The sequence below is a fragment of the Clarias gariepinus genome, chromosome 13 (genome assembly GCF_024256425.1).
Source record: "Clarias gariepinus isolate MV-2021 ecotype Netherlands chromosome 13, CGAR_prim_01v2, whole genome shotgun sequence".
Lineage (NCBI taxonomy): Eukaryota > Metazoa > Chordata > Actinopteri > Siluriformes > Clariidae > Clarias > Clarias gariepinus.
In genome coordinates, this window is record NC_071112.1 from 26,884,531 (window position 1) to 26,907,774 (window position 23,244).

A 23,244-nucleotide genomic window follows, 5' to 3' on the forward strand; every position below is an offset into this window, starting at 1 on the left:
CACAACTTATTCATGAAGCGGTGCAGTGCAAAGTGATTACTGATTAACTGGTTTTGGCTCACAATGGGCCTCCTTTATCATTTCAAATACGAGCAGGTTTGAAATGTGGCATTCATGAAAATCCAGTTAGTTTAGAGCACAAGTTTGTGTGAACAGCCACCCTCAGTAATTTGAGTAAATTTTTAAACCTTGCCTGATCGTTCTCAAATCGTATAATTAACAGTGAGTTTTTATATGATTTTATAAATGAATAACAGCGTCTACATCACCTATTGTCATCCACTACACACCAGTTTAATGAATGTTTTGCGAAACTAACAATAAATGTATAAATTAGCATAAATCAGACTTTCCATTTAAGCCAAAAGTAATGGCACCATAATATCACATATATGTGCTGCAGTGGCTGAGCTGCGTTGCTGGAATATTTAGCATTTAGTTGCCATTTTGTCATTTTCAGCGCTCTGTGAGCTTTGTCTTAATGGTATGTTGTGTACATGGTTAAATATATGTACCAGCACTTTACAGCTATTGTTTTTTTATTATTATTTACATTAGATTGCCATTCATCAGCATCTGCAGATGAGTATGAAGAAAATCAGGGAAATCTTTGTGGGAATTTGTAGCTTTAGTTAAATTACTCACCACAATTGATAAGTGTGGCCGAGTTTATACAGACACTGAATACGGTCTGAATTTCATCTAAACTTTGTGTAAACTTCATTTAAGAAATTTTGGATTCCCAACACCAAATAAAATCAGACATCCACATACAGTTTTATAATGTTTAACACATGACCTACACCTCATACATACAACTACAAATTGTTTCAGGACTGAAATACAAACATGGATCAGTGCATTTCCATGAAATTGACTCTTGATTGTAGAGATAAATCTCACTCTAAAAGTTTCTATCCTAAGCAAAAACCATTTCAGTGAACACTTCAAAGGGGTTGCTTTGTTCAAGGAACCTCTGCTATGTGGTTTTTCAATTTGGTTTCATGCATTACCCCTTTAGAAAATTAGAACACTTATAGAACTCTTTATACTTGCTAGAACTCTTACATTATTACTCACACTTTGTGAGATAATGCAGGTATTGTAGCCAGAAGTTCTACCCTGTTGCACAGTGGGTCATTATATACAGTAGAACACCAATAGATTTTGCAATCCACTCACGAATAGTTCTGGAACTTTCTTCTCCCCAACAGTTTCGCAGATGTCCTAAGTGGTGGTGTTGGAACAACAAGGAATAGGAGATGATATTTTAAAGGGGATTTGTCTGTTCTTTCAGGATAAGCATTTTTAGTGAGCGTATACACACACAGTTCGAGACTCAATTCCAGGATAGATGATGGCGTTGCTCTTGGTGATAAGAGCATTGATGAATCAAAGACAGAAGCTCTATTTACTGCACGCTCATGTGCATCAAAGCATTATTAAACTACCAGAGTTAGAAGTGTTCTCATCGTCAAGCACCCTACTGGAAGTATAAGGCACCATTCACCACTGGCTGTGTGTTGCGTTCTGCAGGACAAAAACACACCATGATGTTACAAACATAATAAATCATGTATTTTTACATTTCTCTTACTTATTAATAAAACAAATATACACACTTCTATCACAAAGGCTTTTGGAACAAAGAAGTCCGAATTGTGTCCTTCAGTACGATATGCATATTAAACAATTTTTGTGACACTTTTTACTGATTTTTATCTTGGTCATTTGTAAATAAAGCTCTAAATATGTAAAATCATTATGTGAATTTTAAAATCTAGCAGTGCCCCCCCCCCAATGGGACTCCAATCTGCAGGAGAGTGTAAAATTACAAACTTAATGAAAACTGCCTTAACTGATATTTTACTCCAGTGTTTGAAGGCAACAGTTCTGGTAAGATGTTCTCCAACAGCCGTCTTAATTTTTACATTATATTTACGGCATTTGGCCGACGCTCTTATTCAGAACGACTTGCTCAGCTATGCTTAGCTTGTGTATGAAACAAGATTTAGTCGACAAGACCAGCAAAAGTACCGAAAAGCCAACACTGATCAATCTGACTAACACTAGCACTAGCAAGTTAATATTGACTGTGGGAGGAGTTCCCAGGGGAAATCCACCTCCCCCCACTGCAGAAAGTCAGACTGTGTTACAACCAAACTTGCATTACCAGTGACTTTTTTTTCCCTTTTATTATTATTTTTATCATGCCAGTATATGTAAAAGGACAGAGACATGCCAAATGTGTGACTCCTCCATTGTTTGATGGGGTCAGGCAGCTCCTCGGGCAACACGGCGAGATCTGGTGAGATAAGGGTAAAGGATGTTTGGTCAGTTGGTCATAAGAGTGTTGACAGAGTTACAGACAGGAATGTACAGCTGTGTTGTGATGCTTACGCCTTTCAGGAGCGGGACTCTCTTCTTTAGTCATCGGGTTCACCTGTTCACATATTTTACAAACTTTAAAATCTTTTTTGAGAGCAAATCAGAATAAAATGGATAAAATTAGATTGTGGCTTAACTTACAACTCGAACCAGTGTGGATGTGCTCCTCTCTACTGAGGGATTGCTACTGCTTTCCAGAGAAAATGACTGTCTGTTAAACACCACAAAAGAACTGATGTTAGGAAAGCATTCATTAGCATAAATGTAATAAAACAAAACACATTTATAACACTTAACAACATGCTGTCATTTTCATTGAACTATACTATTACAGTAAGCAATTCCCAAACAAACGTACAAATCTTGGCTGCCCTCTACTGGCTAAAATGATAATTTCAAGCCCAAACGCATTTAAAAACCGTAGAGACTCACTGAAATACTCTACTGCCCCCTACAGGATACTATTAAAACTCCAAGTGGATAAAAATAATAAAAATCACCTTACTGTATTTCCAACCAACGGCAAAATTAATGGCACACTTTACAGAAAAATCTGTAAGTGCAGTACAGAATTATATCTATTTTTTTTAAATAGCTCTGAAAAACGTCGAAATAACAAAAATTAATAAAATTATGTTTTATTATCTTTGTTACACCCAATTTAATACATTTTCTTTAAACAGTCTCATTTCATTAGATAAGAATTTTGCTTTTTTTGGAAATAAATATTCCAAAATGAGACATTTTAAAGCCTAAAATGTATAAAAATAGAAATAATAATTATATATCATCATCATGCTCATAACAGATGACTTTTTACCATTACAGAGAGAGAGGTTTACATATTTTGTATACATTTGTTTATTACTATTTTTTCTATACTATTATGTTTTTCCCCATCTAATCCTGGTATTTTCTAGTGCCTAATTTATAAGCTTTGGCAATACGAATGTAAATATTTGTCATGCCAATAAAGCACCTTTTGATTTGAGAGAAAGAGAGAGAGAAGGAGAGAGAGACACTCTCTCTCTTTCACACACACACACCCCAGTGTGAAGTACTGTTTATAGGTGCTATAACTTAAATGAGAACAGGAACCAACTTGTTTTAAGGATATTCCAGTACATTAATATAACTATAAACTAATAAAAAAAAAAAAAAAAAAACATGATTTGCCATTCTATAATCCCCAACAGCTTTTTTAGATAAAAAGAAAAACTGCTAAACAATTTTCTGTTTCATTTCTTTTGTGCTCCCTTTCTCCTTGACATTTAGTAAAATATTCTGAATTGAATGTTTTTTTCCTTTTTACACCATAACTTAATGTTGTCAGTTTCCGGCTAAACAGCCAGGTGTCTCCTTTGTGTCAAAAAGCTCATTTTTTTTCAGTAATGTGACATGGACACAATCTCTTGAATACTTCAAGAATAAGTGAAATGATCAAAGGAGACAAGAAGAACAGGATATGCCCTGGAAACCGTCCACAAAAAATGAAGTGATTAAATGAAAAGAACTGTGAAAATTGTTATATTAGTTGGTTAGTTGCAGCAATAATCACCAATACTACTATCTAAAAAAAAGAAAATGTATTGTTTAGTTTAGATTAGATTATTCTCTCAAGGGTGCCAATAGTTATTCTTATTACTTAGATGCTTTTTAAAAGCTAATAGTAAGTAAAACAGTATGAAGGTAACATATCGCAATTGAGTATTTAATTAAATAATTTAATTTCCTCATTTTATACAATTAGTACAAATAACACTTCTTTAAGTGAGACTTTGCTGTGGAAGACTGCGGCTCTTATTTGAGGCTATATAAAGCCTTAAATGTAATTTTATTTGAACTCACAATCCTGTCAGCGTCACTATATTTAGTAATTCTCATTTATTGGTTTTCCATTCACTGCGGGAGGAGTGAGTCATGTAAGTGGCTCTTGTCTTCAGACTGTGGTATGCCTGGTCACACCTAATTCCTGACAAATTCCTTGAGCTGACAAACTTGACCGTGCTGTCCTGGAATGTTGTTGTAAAGAGAGCAGATGAATGAAAAGCCCATGAGTGTTAAGGACAACAAGACACGAAGGCCCTCACCTCTGACAGCTCGAACAGAGAGCGAGAAGTGTGATGGTAAGGATGAAGAGGATGACCACGGAGAGGAACGCTAGTCCTGGGAGGTTCAGTGCATCCCATGTCTGAGGGGCGATGTAGATGGGCGCCATGATTCTGGTCCAAAAGGCAGTTCTAGAGAACACAAGAGATTAATTTTAGAGACACCACACCTCATTATGAGCACATTACCCCTCTATCCAGCAATTATTTAGGTATTTAAATACTCAAGGTATTTAACTGATTGGTGTGAGTAAATTTTATTTTCATTATCTTTTGTCCACCTGTCTTTGGTGGTGCTTTTGCTAGTACTTTTGCCCCCAGTTTTTTTGGCTGAGCTCTCTAGTTTGATTTTACATTCATACCTCTGGGGTGTGCGTGTGCGCGTATATATAGCATTTTGTCTTGGTCAGCGCTGTAACCCGAGTTCAGGACTAAAACCTGGAACTATGAGGAGATGATGCTTCCTGCTACAGAACTCTGATGCGCTCCGTCTTGATTACTTTTTAGATTTACTAATGCAGAATTTTCATAGCTCTTAATTTTTGTCCTAAATACTCTGTATTTGGACCCTGTTCCAGTCTTTCTACTTTAAGACATTTTTAACCCTAGGGCTTCTTGGTGCTCCCTGCTTCCTACAGTAAAAACTATTGTCATAATGACAATTCACTACCCTCCTGCGTTCTTGTGTCTTCTGATAAGCAACCAGATTCCTTTCAGCTGCTTTTGCTTATCCAAAAATGGGCTTGAGGTGTGCAAGTCTTTAGTCTGAGCTTAATTCTGGGCTTGTTATATAAAACAAAGCCATAGGATCTGTTTTTTCAGTGGAACAATGTCACTAAACAATGTCTTTAAACAATGTCTAAGGTGATTACTGTAAACATCACTAGATTAAAAACCCCACCTTAAAGCCATTAAAGAATTAATCTCCAATATTGTTTGTGAAGCCTGTAATAACAATTAGTCACAATAATTTGTATTTACTACATCCATTACATAAAAGACTACATAATGTTTGAATATTTAAATCACATCATGGTGTTATTATAAAGAATGCACAGTTGTTCTGTGAGTAGTTCCTGACAATTAAGAGATGTTGTCAGTAAAGGAGAGCAAGGAGTGATGGAGCACCAGGATAACAACTTGTGACACCCATTTGGCCATGACATTTAAAATAAATCAATACACAAAATAACCTGAAATTAACCTCACAACTAAAAAAATATCCCAATTTTAAATCAGCTCAATACAATGGCAGAGTGATTTCACACTTCTCCTCTTCTAGTTAAATCCTCGCACATGACTTGAACAAGGAAATATTATATGCAGCAGGCCAAATAATCTTCAATCTGTGAATTTGAGGCTTAGGATTTTTCTAAAAAAAATTGTAATACCAAAGGTGAATTCAAGGACAATAAATTACCGCAGTGAAGCATGGTGGCGTTAGCATTGTTCTTAGTGTTGGCCTTAATTGTGGCTGCTTCTTTGACCAAATCTGCTCGATACCCAGACACTAACATTTGGCTATTGAGTCAAGGTTGTTAAATAGTCTTTCTAGTTTTTTTAATACCATGATGCTCTTTATAATCAAATCCTGATTTCCAAAGCTTCGCCTCTGACTTATTTTGAAAGCTCATTTGCCTTCATGATGCTGTTTGTTCAAGTAATAAACTCTCTCTTGCTCCAGGAACAGCTGCAACCTACCCTCATCATGGTGATAAACTGCAGATCAGAAATAATGTAGAGTTTTTCATTCATGTTACCCAGTATTTATTAACTACCTGTTGTGAAAATCATAATCACACAATCAGATAATTTTAAGGTGAACACTACAGGAATGTGCTTCTGATCTAGATCATCACCTGTTTTGCTAGACCAGGTGTGTCCAACTCATGGGCTAGATCACTGGGCGGAGAGCGCAGTCCTGGCTGAGGACATTAGTGTGTAATGCAGTTTTACTGCAGGCTTTTTTTTTTTAGTTTTGAAACTTAAAACAAAGGATGAGAACGCTCACTTGGCACTGTGCCATTATTTGGGGTTTGTCTGCTGCCTGAATGAGAGATTTTTCAGTAAAGTAAATGTCCAGGGTGCGTCAGTGCATCCTTTAAATCCTCACTTTCATAAAATAAATTTCATTTGGGGCTAATTTACTTTGTGAAACTTATGCATTAAAAGAAATGGTAGTGTGTGTGCGAGAGAAAGAGAGAGACAAACACACAAAGTGAGAGAGACAGGGTTTAAAGCTGTGATGTAATGATGGAAAACTTTGGTTCAAACTCTACCAGGTGGAGAAAATATAAGCACAGTCATTATTTGGAGACGTTAGCATTATTGTTTAGTTACATATATTTTAGGAATAAAAATGTCAGTTCATGATGTGTGATGGTTAAGTTTCAGGATTGCTGTTTCAGCCCCACCCCAAAGCTGCAATTAAAACCGGGAACTGGTTCCTAGAGCCTGACATAAACATTTCAATATTTCTACTCTGCATCACTTTTCACTTCATCTCAGCAAAAAAATTATAATAATAAAATACAGTAATAAGTGAAATCATAAAAAGTGATCATGAAATGTGACATGACTAGCTAAGCACTAAGTCTTTAATTTCATTTGAAAGAAAAAGGAACATAAAGTCACGTACAGGCTGAACTGCTCACCACGCTGCTGCTGATGCTGTCCTTCTCAACCTCTTGGCCTTTTTCTTGAAATCACAAGCAGAGCGTTTTGTCCATGTGTGTGTCCTGGATATCAGTGTGGATTAATAAGATGGTCAGCAGAGTTTGAGTTTGTGTGTGTGTGTATTTCATACACAGGTATTATACACCTTACTGAAAAGGTTTACTTCCTCATTCCCCTTCTCAGTCTCTCATTCGCTCATTCTCTCTCACTCTCTCCCCCTCCCTCCCTCTTATCAGTGTTCTTTGTAGTTACAGAACGCATTTCCCTTGCTATGTTATTTACATACACACATGCTAGACTGTGGTAGAGTTTTGTGTCACACCACAACATGTGTGTAGTTAGATTATGAAGCTGGAAATTTGTCTCTGTAAACTAGGGTATGTGTAAAGGTTTAGTGACAAGAATTATTTTTTATATAAATCATTTATTAAAACAAATAACTAAATCAAACTTTTTTGCAACAATTTTTTAAAAAGAAAACTATTTTAAACACTAGATTGGTAAAGATTTAAATTTCACTTAATATACTGTATAACATTTTTCATTTTATTTTCATATTTTCATCTATTTATTTATTTATTAATCAGGTATTATTTGCAAATTTATTGTATATTAATGTATATATCATATTTTAAAAAATTGTCATTTTATTTAATATTTAAAATGGGTATTTAAAATGCTTTTTTTTTCAGATGTGCACTGGTCTTAAAAAATTTACAACGCCATCCGTTTAATTTCGGAATGAAATACATTTATAAGGCCGATTTTTATAGTATAAAGGCATTTTTCACTTAAATTTCAAATGCTCATATCTTCTTAAAGAAACAAACCCTAAAAGTTAAAGCTCAGCCAAATACACCTGTGAAAATCCCATTAAAATTAGGCAAAAAGACAGAAAAGTTTCAAAAACTATCTTGATGTGTTTTTATTTGTCATTTGTAACTGCTGTGTGAGCAAAAATGGATACCCACTTGTTTGTATCTGCAAACAAAATTTGGACCAATACTCTAAGGAAGGTGAAAATTTCTTAAACAAAATCATTACTGGTGACGAGACATGGATTTATCAGGACGAGCCTGAGAGTAAACAGTAAAGTATGGAATGGAGAAAAGGGAAAAGTAGTAAAAGAATTCAACTATCAACAGGACAATTGATGCTTACAGTTCTCTGGGATTCTCAAGGGCCAGAACTTAAACATCATCAGAAAATGTTTAACAATCAACAGTGTTCATTATAGTGAAACGCTTATTAAAGAGCTAAAGCCTAAACTCTGGATTAAACGCAGAGGACTTGCATGACGATACACGTCCGCACACTTCTCCCCACACTGTCGATACTCTGCATTTTCAAGTGGTAAAGCATCCTCCCTATGGTATTGTGCAATTGCACTTTTACCTGTTTGGCTGTCTGAAAGCAAACCTACAAAGACAAAGATTCAAGTGTACTAAAAAGCAAGGAGTTCCTTTTGAAAAATGATGAAGGTTAATTATACATTCTACAGCCAGAGTGCAGATAATTTTTGACTCACCCTCTAAAGCTGGTCACTCCATGTCCTCTCTCCACGTCATTTCATTGATGGACAACCAGTTTATCAAATTAAGAAACAAATAATCCTGAAGTCACACCACACAGGGGGCGAATTGGAGCACCTCATTGACTGGAGGGTTACAGCCCTGAGGACCAGCCGTGGATTCCTGCACAAGACAAACTGGACTTGTTACTCTGCCATGAAAGAAATTTGCTCCTTGATTGAACTCTTTCATCTGTTATAACACATCATCTGCCTCAAATTCATTACCCACAAAATATCACAGGCCACAAAGGTCACCCTGGACTATATTTAGAACCCAACACTGCATCACGCTGCCAAGCTCACACTCACCTGAGGTCTAATCATGCACACCTGTTTCTAATCAGTTACACTCTATGTAAACAGACTCTGAACTCAGTCTCATTGCAAAGTATTTGCTCAGTTGCTCACACCTGAGTTTACCAAGTCTTATTTCTCTCATGTTTGCTGATTTGGATATTTGACTCTATTTTGTCCTCTGTTCTTTGGATTTTGTCTTTACCCGTGTTAATTCATGGACAGATCTTCTTCCTGCCTTTCCCTAAATCTGCATTTGCATCTGTCTAGGCTTCGTCCACTTTTGACACACACACATCTAAAACCTTGTTTCTTCTAAGTTGCAAAAACAAGTATGAAAGCCTTTTATAAAACTTATGTCTAAAAAGAGTAATAGCTTGATGTCAACCTTTCAAGCAAAATTGCTAGAAGTGGCTGCCATGTGAAACGACATTCCTGTAGATTCACTTGGATGATTACAAAGAATGTGTGTTTTAATCTATGACAATAATCTGCAGGTGTGATGTTGCATGATGTTTTGATGTAGTAATGAGTGAAAGTAACATCAGTATTCATTGCTTTCAGTTAGATGTGAAACGGCGGATGATTTGGGAGAAATGACAAAAATTTAGCGCTAAGTCACTGATTACAAACCCCAGAACGATGATGTAGTGTCCACTTCAAAACAGTCTGCTCTGAAGAAACACGTGAATAGTGAATAAACTGATTGAATACAATCCCATAGTCTCATATTTTAAGGGCCAACTCATCTATACCGCTTTATCGCATATGCAGGGAGGCAGGGTACACCCTGGATGTGGTGCCAATCCTACAGGCAATCTGGGAACAACGATTTTCGTAGAAATTTGGTCAATTCCAATACCTCCCTGTCACTAGGGCACACCCACATTAAGGCTACTAGTACCACTCAGTGGGAGCATCAATTAGCCTAATCTGCATGTTTTTGGATTATTTGAGGAAACCAGCCAGGCACGGGGAGAACATGCAATCTCCATGCACAAAGACCTGAGACCAGGGTGCTAACCACTAAGCCACTGTGCCATTTAAGGACCAACTACCATACTGAAATATTGTTTAAATATTAGATTTTGTTCAAACATTCCATATTCAATTTATCTTTAAAAATGAGCAAACTTCATAATGGATCTTCCCAGTCTGTATTACTTCTTTGATTTAGTTATCCCCACAGAGATTCCCTCTGATTCTGAGACATGTTTCAAACTGTGTTAATACGGGAGATACCCTTCTGTTGTTTATTTTTACATTTTCCTTTCCTCATCTGAGTTCCCACATTCATAGGCCTTTTGTCTATACACAAATGGCCCATAACTGCCTCATTCTTCCTGCCTAATATTTCAGCATGTCAAAACACATCTTCAATCTGCCACTTTTTTCTTCTGGCTGGCATTTTCATAATCTCGTCTATTTTATTCATGTGTTTATTAGTTGTCTCTCTGTATCTTTATTTTGCACTGCTTTATTTTTTTTAGTTTTTGTCATTTGTAATATTCTTACTACTGCTTATTCTTACTACTGCTTATTAGTAAATGAAAATTTTTTATAAAACTATGATTATAATAAATTGAATGTAACTTGTCTCAACTAACTAACACGATCTTACTCCTGACGCTGATCTGTTTGTGTACATTTGCTTTTATGGAGCCATAAAGCTCCGATGTCTCTGATGTGTCCCTCTGGATAAGATGATGAATGCTGTAAATGTAAATGTCCCCCCGCTTTGCCTTTGTAATTGTCTCCATGCTCTTACATCCTCTGGATCCTCACAGTGCTAAGATTCACCCACAATACTTTGTATTGGTGTTTTGCTCCAGAAAAGAATTAACATTTCATATTTAGCACATAAAAAAACTAATATTGATTTAATTTAAAATCGAACTGTTGTAAAATACACACCCCTGGCCGAAAGGGGGTGCAAACTTTTGCACTCTGCTGTATTAATCTAAAGGATATGAAACTGAGATAATGCTGAGAGTAAATACTGTAACTGAAAGTCCGGGGGTGTGGTGATGACGTCATCACTGTGGCATGTGATCCGGAGCGCCATCTAGTGGTGGTTTGAGAAAGGTGCACTCTGAGACACATTATGGGATGTGCAAAAACATTCCAAAAGCATCACATCTTTAACATTTCATAAACAGAAAATTTTCAGGTTTTTAAAATAATGCATTTAATTTTTACCATGGTAAATTATTTGCCTGTGATTAAATTGCAATTTCATACTACTGTTATTTATTATTATTATTATTATTATTATTATTATTATTATTTATTGTCTGTAGCTGCATTTTTTTTGCAAATTATATTTGAAGATTCACTTGTATCAGCTGTTGTTTTTAGATTTTCCCATGTTCATGCAATTTAAAAAATATTTATATTTGTTTTTTATTATATAATATTCATCCTCCCATTTATTAACACAGATGGGAGGCATCATGTCGACACACTTTCAATCTGACATTTCACTGTTGCTCTGGTAACTCCCATGGAGCATCTGTGTGCATGTGTGTGTGTGTGTGTGCTTCTCATCTCTGATGACGTGAACGATACTAACTCTTAAAGAGAAAGAGTGCAAATTAAAATAGATTCATGTTTTTCATAGTGATTGGGATTGGGACGCAGCCCAAGCTGGAGAGACTCATCCCTTTCTCTCTCTCTCCCTCTCCCTCTCTCCCTAAACACACACACCCACACACACACACACAGATCCTTGAGCGGATACAGCACAGAGGAGAATCAGGGTGTAACATTCACAATGCCAGCTCCATGTATAAGCCTGGCAGGGCAGCAGAGAATCTGGATGCAGGCTGGCAAGGCAACACTCCCGAGACTCTCCATCCATCCAGAGGAAGACAAGATGAAAGGTAGGTGAGCAGCTTAGCCTCATGAGACAGATTTATTTTAAAGATGGTATTTGTGTCAATGGCATTTACATGTATACTGGAGCATGTGTGTTGCTCAGGATGCTTAATTAATAAATCCAGTACAGAATTGTGTCACCATTTTACATGGTACCGTCCCAGACTGCGATGAACTTACTGATTACCCAGGGTTCTCTCGGAATCATAAGGCTCTCTGTTATGTAACACACACTTAAACACCTACACTCTCATACAAACACACACATACCCACACACCAAAGATCATCATACCCTTCTCACAAGCTTTGTACTAACATCGCTCATGTGAGATTTGAGTGGAGGAACCCTAGTCAGGTGCTCTGGTTCTGTTGCCTCACCCACATCGTCCCCCAACACACTCTCAGCACAAACAAATAATGTCTTTGTAGCTCTCTCTTCAGGCCCTGGGCTGTCCTGGAGAACAACACAATGGTCTCAGACTCAGCTTAGGACACAGCTTACAGTACATCAGCCTGCTAGTTGTTAAAGATCCTAAACTGATTACCTTCCTGTGAAACTTACAAACCTTAAAAAAATTTTTTTTTAAGAAAATACAATCTGCTGGTTGGTGCCACCTACTGTTCTGAAGTGTGAGACTGGCAGGAAAACATATTGCACTGTACTTATCGTATTAATACGTTGCATTTACACAATCAATAAAACAACAATACCTCCAAACAATAAACATAAGCGCTAATAACTTAAATCAACAATTTAAAAATCCTAATCGAATTATGATATGTTCATGTTTATAGGTGACAATCAAGAAGCAATAAAACACCCGGTATGGTGATGTTAGAGGAAAATAATCAACAATGAGGTGTTGTATTGTTGTATTGTACTGTAAAGCATTAATCTGTTTATAGATACTTTTAATCTAGCTCCTGATTTCATGTAATTTTTTACAGATTGAACTGTTAAATGATGACTTTTCCAAATCATAAGAAGCAGATATATCAGTGGTTTAAAAAACCTAAAAGTAAGGAGTTAGCAACACCCATCACACAGTCATTTTGTGACTATAGGACAATATTTCCTGAATGTTAAAGGTCTGAAACCGTCAACATGGGTAAGGAATCTGATCTGATTCTGTTTTCCAGAATCCAACCTTGATGTAAAGTCCAAACCGGAGCAGAAGCGCCGGTCCTTTTCTTCCCCAACTCACATCAGTAACCAGAAAAGAAACGGAAATGCTGCTGCAGGTGTGAATCATCTCGTGCTTGACCATCACGCTCGGTGTCCTCCTGTCCTCCTTCACCTCACCTCTCTCAGGCCAGATTGTAATGCTGATGTGGTGTAGAGACACAATGGACCTCTTTATACGGTTCACCTGAAATTGAAGAAGAAATTGTGTGTGTAGGGGCAGGGGACACACAAGTTTTTCTTTAAAGCTCTTGGCAAAAAAAAAAAAATCTAAAACCAGTTAGCTGATCAGATAAGAAAAAGCATATGACTGAATCTGCAGCAGGATTTAACCATGAGACCAATGTTGTGTTTCAGATCGTTGAAGGGGTTGGAGAAGGACAGTAAAATCTTAACCATGTAAACTTTCATCGCCTATCTAAAATTATATATTTTTTTGTTTTGTTTTAAAAACCTAATACATCAATAATCTGTCAATTTAACTTATTATGCTAGCTACTTCAGCTAAATGATGCTACTCAAACCTGCAGCAGTAGCACAGAAAACAGGCTAACTCGGGTCATATCACCTGTTTATCAACCAGCTATGTTTTATAAGGAGGTAAAGGAAGTGCCTGATTTTATATTAATCTTTTCTTACAACTAAAAGGTATAAGGAAGGTAAAGCTGGAATAATCATAATCAAGTGTTAACAATATTGAGGTCATCCCTATGTTCCCAGAGCCTCATATTCCCCAGCACATAACGAAGCCTGGATAAGATTTTCCCCAGATCTCTAGCTGATAAATTTCTTTCTAGAGACCTCCAAAACCATGCAGAATGATACAAAATGAGTTGATGTGTGCTAACAGAAATTTTACCTGGGGAATATAAGATGCGCTACCTACAGATGCGCTACCCAATATCGTGTGGCACAAGTAGGTGATGGCTGATAACAAATCCAAACATTTCTTGATTTTGTTTCTACACTGACAAACTCAATAGGATATGCTAAGCTGAAATTACTGCACGCTCCACATAAACAGATCAATCAACCTTCGTATGTTCTTTTCCATCTTGAACATAAGAGCGAGTGACTGTAGTTGTACTCCTCAGAGTCTCCCGCGCTGAATGTAGATGAAAGACTGCGACTGGCTCGAGAAAGAAGAGAGGAGCATCTCAAACAGCTGGGTATTTATTCCAGAAGTATAATTTTCTGGATAATTTTTATTTGACATATTTTTTTGCCAACTGTTTGCTTGTGGCTGTGTTTAGCATCACGAGAGCATGGCTGGCTGGCCAGGGAGGAGAGAGCCCGACGGTTCTATGAGAAACACCTGGAGGAACGTCGGAAAAAGCTGGAGGAGCAAAGGCAGAGGGAGGAGAAAAGGAGGAATGCTGTGGAGGAGAAACGCAGACAGAGGCTCAGAGAAGAGCGAGTGAGTTGAATAGATTTTAAGCTTTCTTTAGAATCCCTTTTTGTTAAAGACGTACTCCATTGTATGTTTCTACTAAGAACCTTTCAAAATCATTTAGCGTTCCAGAATTAAGCCTTTTTTCCCCAAGAGCGTTTGGCCGTTTGCCATTTTCTAAGAGTGTTCTAGTGGAAAAATGGGTTCTTCATGGGCTTGAAGAACAGTTGAGGTTTCTTAGCTTAGTAAAAGGTTCGGAATGGAATACCTTGTGTAATAGCAATGCTGTTGTATTTTAGGGTTCTATGTAGAATCAATAAACAAATACCTCCAACGAACTTGACAAAGAATGATTTAATGTTTAACTTAACATTTGCTGGGTTTCAGCATTTATCGGCTGCTATAACGGGGTACTGTGTTCCTCCCTATAAACCTGATAATCAATGCTTTAATGGCCTAAAAGTAACATTATTTCATCTAAAAATGTTTATTTTGTTTTGTTTGGAGTCTGTGCCAACTGTAGTTGAATAATGTGTTCCTCAAGGGCTCTTCGAACAGTTCAGTGTTCTTCATGGAACTCTTGCTCTGACAGAGGTCATTAGATAGAACTTTTAAGGGTTTCAACACATAATCATTTAAAGGTTCAGTGGCGCTACTTTGAGTAAAGGACACACAGCATCTTGAACAGATCTTTTGGATAATTTTGCATGAAGTCCTTCTTGGCTTTTTCACAGGGTCCTATGTCTGCTACTATAGATTTTGATGTAGAATCTTCAAGGTTTCAATCAGGTTCTAGATCTTGGACTTCGACATGTGATTTTTATGACTTGTAATTTACCTGGGGTTATTTATAAATTGAGGTGCTGACATGGTCATGAATGTTCTACATATATATTATGAATCAAACTCTACTGCTGGAGCCGATTACAGTTCTCGCGTCTCTAGACTAAGCTTTGACTGGAACTCAAAGAGACCAGTGGGTTAGAGTCTGATGTGTTCTCTCAGGAACGGTACGAGTCTGTGGTGCAGAAGACTATAGAGAGGAGCCAGAAAGCCAAGCAGAGAAGTTCACAGAGGAGAGTGTGCAATACTAAGAACAACACAAATGGTAAAATTCTGCAAGTGCATGTCTTTAAAGAGCTAAAACCTCTCTCTTTGGCTTCCTGCTTGTTTTTTATTAACCTCATACATTCCTTTTTGCTTTAAATGTCTGTGATTTGCTCCTCTTCAGCTAAACGCCGCTCTCTTAGTCAGTGGGAGATAAACCTGATTAATCGCCTTCAGACCCCTACCATCTCTTATCTAGCCAGGAGCAGGAGTGCTGTATGTCTGTCCAGAGGAGAAGGTAACTGGAGAGAGTGTATTAAAGATGCAGTTTATTATTATAAAAACAATGCTCAAGCTGAGTAATTTTAAAAAGCATATCAAGAACAATTTAGAAGCATATCTGTATGACAGTGCTGACGAGGAAAAGTGTTATTTTACATTATTAAGGCCCTGAAATTGGCTCAACCTTCTGTTGCAACAATACTGCTTAGTATCACCTTCTTTAATGACAGCTTTTAAAGGAATGAGAAATTTTGAGGGAGTTGGGTATCTTTCAGACAGCAGAGAAAAGGTAACCTGGGAGAGATTATTAAAGATAAAAGATTAAAGATGCAATTAATAATAGTTGACTTGACGAGTGAGCTGGTTTGGAAAAGGTGACAGCAATCTCTGAGAGCCTTGCAAACTGCTTTTTTAAAAATAGCAAATCCAATTGCCTTGAGATTTGCAGATAACTGCAAGTAAGGCAGCTGTGCTAATGCTAGTGCTTGCTTTTCTCTCGTCCTCTTTTCCTTCACTCATTTTCACTTTTTCGTTTAAACACCTAAAACTTATTTTGCCATTGTTCAGTTGTTCATATTTGTCGACGTGCAGTTTCATGCCACACTGTGACCAATAGCAGCGCTCCGAAACCTGTTGGAACATCAACACGCAGCAAGATCATAAAGCCTGGGATGATCAATGGCAGCCATCAAACCTCAAAACCGGTGGGATTTATGCATTTGCTTATTAAGCACTATTAATATGCACTGACCTGGTGAGGTAGTGAAAGCTCTTTGTGCCTATTTGTGTGTGTGTGTGTGTGTGTGTGTGTGTGTGTTGTGGGTCTCCCAGGGCTCATATCTTGAGAGACGAGAACAGAAAAAGCCTCAGTCTCACACAGCCTGTGATAAAGTCACGTCCACATCAGAGACAGAGAACAAAACAATATCCTCACTAACAGGGTATGTAATGTATGTCTTATGTAAAAGCATGAAGCTTCATGTTACCCAACAAATACAACTCTGAATATTAGCTGTCATAGAAAAATCAGTAACAGGATGGTGAGAGGAAGCAGAGTTACTGTAATCATCTGATTGGTCATTGAGAATGAGATCAGTGATTGGCTAGTGGGAACAGTGGTGATCAGTGATTGGCTAGTGGGAACAGTGGTGATCAGTGATTGGCTAGTGGGAACAGTGGTGATCAGTGATTGGCTAGTGGGAACAGTGGTGATCAGTGATTGGTTGTTGCCTGGTAGTGAGCTCGGGAAGTAAAGTGAACCTGCTTGTCATGTAACCGGTATATAACCTGTGTCATGTGCATATAACTACGTTTTATATCATTTATTTTTCAGGCTACAGCTAATGGTTATACAAGATTTTGTGTTAAAATATTTGCTATACTTATTGCTAGGCTTCTTCATAACATAAGTTCATAAGTTCATAAGTCATTAAAGGGGTCTAACGTCTCAACAAACTAACCTTTGCGAACTTGGCTCCACTAAGCGAAAACAATTACACACCTTTAAAATCCTTTTAAACCCCGTACCCTGCTGTGAACGAGCTGTTATTATGTAAAAGTGTACAGTATAAGTAGGAGCGCCTCAGTGTAAACATGTGACAACACTGTCAGGTCTGCTGTTATAGATTCAACAGATAATAAACAGATTCTCTCTGTGTTACTAGATTGCGGGAGACTTTGAGAGTGTCCCCCAGTCAGGAGTGTTTGCCCCCTCTGCCTGAAGAGGAAGGTCCGGAGGAGGGGAACACACCTCCCAACAACACACATCAGCCTCAGCGTGACCAGTCAGCTGCTGTGGGTTTGCGCGAGGATGTTGGGTGTGATGGACAGGTTCAGGAGAACCCAGACTCTAATAGACCTGTGGCAGTTCCTGCATGCCCTCACACTCCTAATGGTGAGGAAAAGAACAGCTTCTGATCCATAGCCAGTTTAACAGCTTTAAACCAGGACAGAATTAGATACAGTCATAGGGTCTTTCCCCATCACATTTCTATCTATCTATCAATTTATTTATTTATTTTGCCTTATTGGTCAAAATCTCCAATTTTGGTTACTGGATAAGATTAGCTCCAACTAATGGTACTTGTTGTTTAGGTTGCATCCATCTAGGAACCCCTGCAGTAATCTAGGGACCTTGGAGGCTAATGTTGACCACTGTATTTATTCCCATTTTTAATTCCATTGTATCAGCATTCACAAACACATTCACATGCTACAGTATTTGCAATTTGAGAACGTCAATTAGCTGAATCTGCATGCCTTTGTACTGGAGGAAACCCACTGAGCACGGGGAGAATGTGCAAACTTCAATCACACAGACACTGAGGCAGGAATTGAACCCAAACCCTGTAGGTGCAAGGCATGAACACAACAGAGAATATTTGGTGCAATGTTTGCATTGGTGTTACAAACTAATTGGAGGTGGAGCTAACAGCCCTTCCTATTGCTAGTTGGTTAGATGCAACCTGTCAAATACGACATGTAAAGTACACATGGTATGATCCAGTTGTGATGAAATGTAGTTACTGTTACCACCCTAAAGTTGAATTAGATAAGATAAATCTTATTTTAATCCCAAGAGAAATTGCTAATTATTTCCTTTAAAATTCTCAATAATTCTTCACTTCTGTACTTAATGCAGTATATTTGATTATTTGTTCTTCCTTGTTGTGGTTTTTAGAACGAAGTCTCAGACTCCAGAGCAGACCCTCAGCCGGAACCACAGACCCTGAGGAGGCTTCACGTCTGCTGGCAGAGAAGAGACGACAAGCTCGAGTGCAGAGAGAAAGAGAGGAAGAAGAACGCAGGCAGAGGGAGGAAATGGAGCGAGCCAGGCATGAGGCAGAGGCTCAGTGTAAGGAGAAAGGGATGAGGGAGGAGGAAGAACAAAAGAAGGCAGAAGAGGAAAAGGCCCAGAGGCAGAGAGAGGAGGAGAGGAGACTTCAGCAACAGGTCATACATTTCTAAGCTTCTATTTCACAATGAATTCTCTGATCTGATTGGTCAGAAGGTATGAATTGTTTTGGAAATAATAGCAGCTCTGACAATAGCACAGCTACTGTACAAATACTATTAACGCACTTTTCGTAATACGTTATCATGTCTATAGGAACAGCTCGGGCACAGGGACTTTGATGTTTTGAAGTGGTCTGTAGGGACATTTATGGAAGGAATCTCCACAGTCATTTAAGCATTAATTAGCAGACACTCCAGAGCAACTTACATTTTATCTCTCCCTTTTATTTCTTTCTCACATCTGAGGTTAAGGGCCTTGGGACCTTAGTTATTCAAGGAACTAATAGTGGCAACTTGGTGGTACTGGGGTTTGAACCTGTGACCTTCTGGTCGGTAGTCCAGTGTCTTAACTACTGAGCCACCCCTGACCCTGTTGAACAGACCCCCTTCTGACAGAGAAAGTTTAGATTGATCAATTTTGAGGATTGTCTTTAGACCTTGAAGATAATCTACATAACGCACTCCTGATATTTGCCATGTTATGGATCTTGCTAGTTTCTTCGTTATGACATATATTTCTCTTGCCCTAAAAAAGAGTTTTCTGTGAAACACACACACACACACACACACACAAAGAAGGAGGTTAAATCCAATGAAATGGTCAATAGTTAAATCTGTCGCCTTGGACCTCCAGCGTCCGGGGGTTCGATTCCCAGGCAGGTTCGAATCCTGTCTCTGTGTGCATGTTTTGGGTTTGCATGTTCTCCCCGTGCTCGGTGGGTTTCCTCCGGGTATTCTAGCTTCCTCCCACAGTCCAAAGCCATGTAGGTTAGGTTAATTGTCATTTCCAAATTGGCCATTGTGAGTGTGTATGTGTGTACCCTGCGATGGATTGACACCGTGTCCAGGGTGTACCCCGCCTTGTGCCTTAAATCTCCTGGGATAGGCTCCAGGCCCCTGTGACCCTGAATACAGGAAGTGGTATAAATGATGAGTGAGTGAGTGTAAGGGACTGCAAACTGCACCTTTAACTAAATCAACCTAAGCTCAGTATCCAGCCACTCTTTGTACTACAATTTACAACTTTCTCTTTCAGAAAGAAGAAGCCGACGAGAAGCTGAGGCTGGAGAGAGAAACGCGATTCCAGAGAGAGGAAACCGAGCGGCAGGAGAGGAAGAAGGTAAGCTGGCCATCAGCTCAGGAGTGAATGTAGGTCATCATGAGCACTGAGACTGAGAGCTGGCCTCATCCACTGTATTTATATCTCACATCCTAGAAAATTACAGGCTAACTATCCTTATCTTCATCTTCCTACAGAAAAAACACCAAGAGTTATTTTATGTGCTAATATGTTATACTGGTCTCCACAGCGGTTAGAAGAAATTATGAAAAGAACAAGAGGAACAGATGCTGAGAAGGTAATAAAGAATTATAAACTATTCCTTAAAAAAACACCCCAGTGTAGCATATCCCTTGTTTGGTCAAGGCAAGGATATTAAGAATTTAATTCTTTTTAGGTCTTTTATCCCTAATAATAAATAAATGAAATAAAATGTTTAAAAGCTCAGGCTCATTGAGATGTTTGTCTACAGTTTCTTTATCGTAAGAGCTTTTACTGATCCATACATTACCATTGTCTTGTAGAAATCTGTGTTCGCCTCCCCGACGCTGAATGAGAATGTAAAACCCATCCACAGCCTCCCCTTAGAGGATGTGATCAAGCTTCCCAGTCCGAGCAAAGGCTCAATGATGAGCTTAGCCGATGAGGAGGACATACTTCCTACAGTGGCCTTCAAGGATCGCAGGTCCATCCGTACCCTCACAGGTCTGGAGGAGATCCAGGCCCATCAAAGGGCAGGTGGGGACCCAATAATAATCAAAGATAAACTTTTGAGGATGCCTGTCACTTTTTTTTCTGCCTTTGATGTTGGTTAGTAAATGCACAAGCAAGCTATCTACGCATGCCAAACCCGTAGGCGGTGACAAAACACTTACTGTAAAGCCATGTCGGTAAATCATAACTTAAAATTATAAAAACTACTTTCTATAAAACCTTCAGGGTAGCATCATTTGTGACATCACAAAACTGGCAGAATGACTTTTAACCAATTATGTCTAAAATGCAAATTACCAGAGGACGGCAAGACATTTGGAATGTTTCGACCTCTTTAAAAAGCTAAGCAACATTCTATTATTAAGGTTATCAAATTTTTCCTATTTTGTGAGGTTTGCTTAAAAAAAAAAAAACATTATGATGACAATTGAATTTAGAAATTTAAGCTAATTACATCATCTTGAACAGCTAACTAGCCTGTTAGCAATTTAGGCTGGCTAGTCTGTAGTTAAAGCAATAGCTGATTCCTGTGGTTCTTGGATCATGGATTCTATTTAAAGTACAAATTGATGCAGAACAGCTCGGTTTGTGATGCCACAACACAAGGTCGCCACAACACATACAAATGTGCAAGTTATCAAGTGGTAACATGATAGCCACTAAACTAACTATTTTAACTTATATTAGTGACTAACCAGGTTATTGTTGATAGCATAAACCTCATATTTTTTCAAATGCTAAAACCTCCTTTATGTCAAGCTGTTGGTTAGTTATTTAGGATGGTAAAATGACAAGAACGTGTTTCTGAATTTGCATATTGTATATTTATAGCTCTGTGTATTTACATGTGGGTGAAGATGTAATACAAGGTAGATCGTTTTAAATAATGTTGAATTTCACATTCATGGATAACTAAACTGAACACAGGTTTTTAAATGTTTTCATTTTCATTTTTCAGAAGTCATTTAAAGATGTGAAGATCTCCAAGGAGTCTGAAACTCTGTACTTTATGTATGAAAACAAGCAGAATCGCTTCACCTGCACTTTAAGAACCTTTGACACATTTCGCACCTTTTAAGTGAAACAAAAGTATTCGACCCCTGCTGCTCTTCTGCTTTTTTTTTTCATTTATCTTTGCTGTTTTTTTGGGGTTTTTTTTTGGTAACTCACTATTTAACTTTAACACAAATCTGACACAACCACGTCAAACCCATGTCATGGCACAGCCATGTTCACACTCAATATGTTACGTCACATGCTATTTCTTGGTAAGTGACGTCTAGCGAGCGTGTGCTTGATAGATGTTAATCTAAACAACCTAATGATGCTACCGTAGATGTAGCAGTAACATGTGGATTATTTTCCTGTTTTACACAAATACAATTTCATTTTTGTCCGCTTGCAGTTACATTAAAACAGGTTAGATTCTCTTGTCACTTACATTATAGCAGCTACTGTACATACCTTCTTTCCCTCAACAGCCTCTTTGTTTTTTCCTCTTAACGTTCACAAGACATAAAAATGCAGCTTGTCATTTTGGAGAGACACAAGAAAGTAAAACAGGCTGTTAGTAAGTGCTAACACTGGAGACTCCTTCCATAAAAGGTCAAATAAACATCTCCACCATATTAGTGATTATACATTTTTCCTAAGTAATAATATATTTTGTTGTTTATGTAACACACCTACTGTCGAGTACCTGTGAAAAAAGTTGTTAATATAGTAACTGCAATGTTTTAGGAAATGCTAGACAATCAGAAATGAGTAACTGTTGTAGTTATGGTATACAATATGTCATAAAACCCATGAAAACTTGTAGCATTAGCCAGCTAATATGTCATTAAACTTTAAAAAGGTCTCACAGTAAACACCTGGTAGTCAATGAGTATTATGTCAGTCATGACCGGTTTATAACGTGGTTATGTCAGCCTTACGTTGCATGCTTCTCAGAAAGTGTTAGCCACCTATATAAAGTGAAGATGCTTTAGAGGAGAAATGCTAAGTGTTTCATGTATAAACAGTACACACAAATATACAGACTCACTGGTTATTTATACAAGCATATGGCTTCAGCTTCAGGTCCTTATTTGTGAAGCAGTTATTTTGTGTATATTGGTAAGAACTGAAGAGCATCAGCTGTGCTTTGTTGTGCAGTAAAACGTCCTGCTGCTGAGACATGAGCTCTAAGCTCAGCTCCTCCTTTAATAAACTTTACAGTTAGCCTTGCTGCTATTCAGCTGTTCCAAATACGAGTAAGGAACCATCCTGGGTTCAGTTTCCCAAAAGCGCTGAAGCACAGAGATCATTAAGAAATGGTCAAGTGTAGCGTCACAATGAACTCTCTCTCGAATCGAATCGAATCGAATTGAATGAATCTGTTTTCTGGTAGAATAAAAGATCTTCTGAGCCACGAGACAGATCTGAGCTAGTGCAATGACAAATTATGCATAATTAAAATGATAAATATGGAGTGTAGAATTAATTCAGTGTTTTATTAATGTAAATAAACTTGCTTTAAAAAGAATATTGGATGTGTTGCAAAATTACTATGATCTGATTTGATTTGTCTAATGTATGAATTGTGCTGTATTTGTTAACATTATTGTATAATATTAGTCAAAGAATTAATTTAAATG

The 23,244-nt window shown here is 37.8% G+C and overlaps 2 protein-coding genes across 8 annotated transcripts; one reads left to right on the forward strand and one right to left on the reverse strand.

The window, feature by feature from the left end:
* Nucleotides 1–1,094: 1,094 nt before the first annotated feature.
* Nucleotides 1,095–8,981, reverse strand: si:ch73-204p21.2 (uncharacterized). Of its 4 annotated transcripts, none has more exons than XM_053510209.1 (7): nucleotides 8,701–8,981; nucleotides 7,151–7,234; nucleotides 4,479–4,628; nucleotides 2,530–2,599; nucleotides 2,401–2,443; nucleotides 2,243–2,305; nucleotides 1,095–1,530 (listed from the first exon to the last, which is right to left on the reverse strand). In XM_053510209.1, exons 3-7 carry the CDS (start codon nucleotides 4,604–4,606, stop codon nucleotides 1,484–1,486), a joined length of 351 nt encoding a protein of 116 aa, XP_053366184.1. In that variant the 5' UTR covers nucleotides 4,607–4,628; nucleotides 7,151–7,234; nucleotides 8,701–8,981; the 3' UTR covers nucleotides 1,095–1,483. The 4 variants fall into 4 exon arrangements, with proteins under 4 accessions (XP_053366184.1, XP_053366183.1, XP_053366185.1 ...); XM_053510208.1 differs by having other exon boundaries at nucleotides 7,135–7,234; nucleotides 8,701–8,979; XM_053510210.1 differs by lacking the exon at nucleotides 7,151–7,234.
* A 2,783-nt stretch (nucleotides 8,982–11,764) lies between these two features.
* map7a (microtubule-associated protein 7a) lies at nucleotides 11,765–23,244 on the forward strand. Of its 4 annotated transcripts, none has more exons than XM_053509251.1 (14): nucleotides 11,765–11,921; nucleotides 13,058–13,159; nucleotides 14,195–14,269; nucleotides 14,354–14,517; nucleotides 15,496–15,598; nucleotides 15,722–15,835; nucleotides 16,411–16,523; nucleotides 16,651–16,760; nucleotides 17,484–17,713; nucleotides 18,500–18,771; nucleotides 19,871–19,954; nucleotides 20,145–20,192; nucleotides 20,419–20,632; nucleotides 21,567–23,243. In XM_053509251.1, exons 1-14 carry the CDS (start codon nucleotides 11,813–11,815, stop codon nucleotides 21,575–21,577), a joined length of 1,749 nt encoding a protein of 582 aa, XP_053365226.1. In that variant the 5' UTR covers nucleotides 11,765–11,812; the 3' UTR covers nucleotides 21,578–23,243. The 4 variants fall into 4 exon arrangements, with proteins under 4 accessions (XP_053365226.1, XP_053365225.1, XP_053365227.1 ...); XM_053509250.1 differs by having other exon boundaries at nucleotides 16,387–16,523; nucleotides 21,567–23,242; XM_053509252.1 differs by lacking the exon at nucleotides 13,058–13,159 and having other exon boundaries at nucleotides 16,387–16,523; nucleotides 21,567–23,244.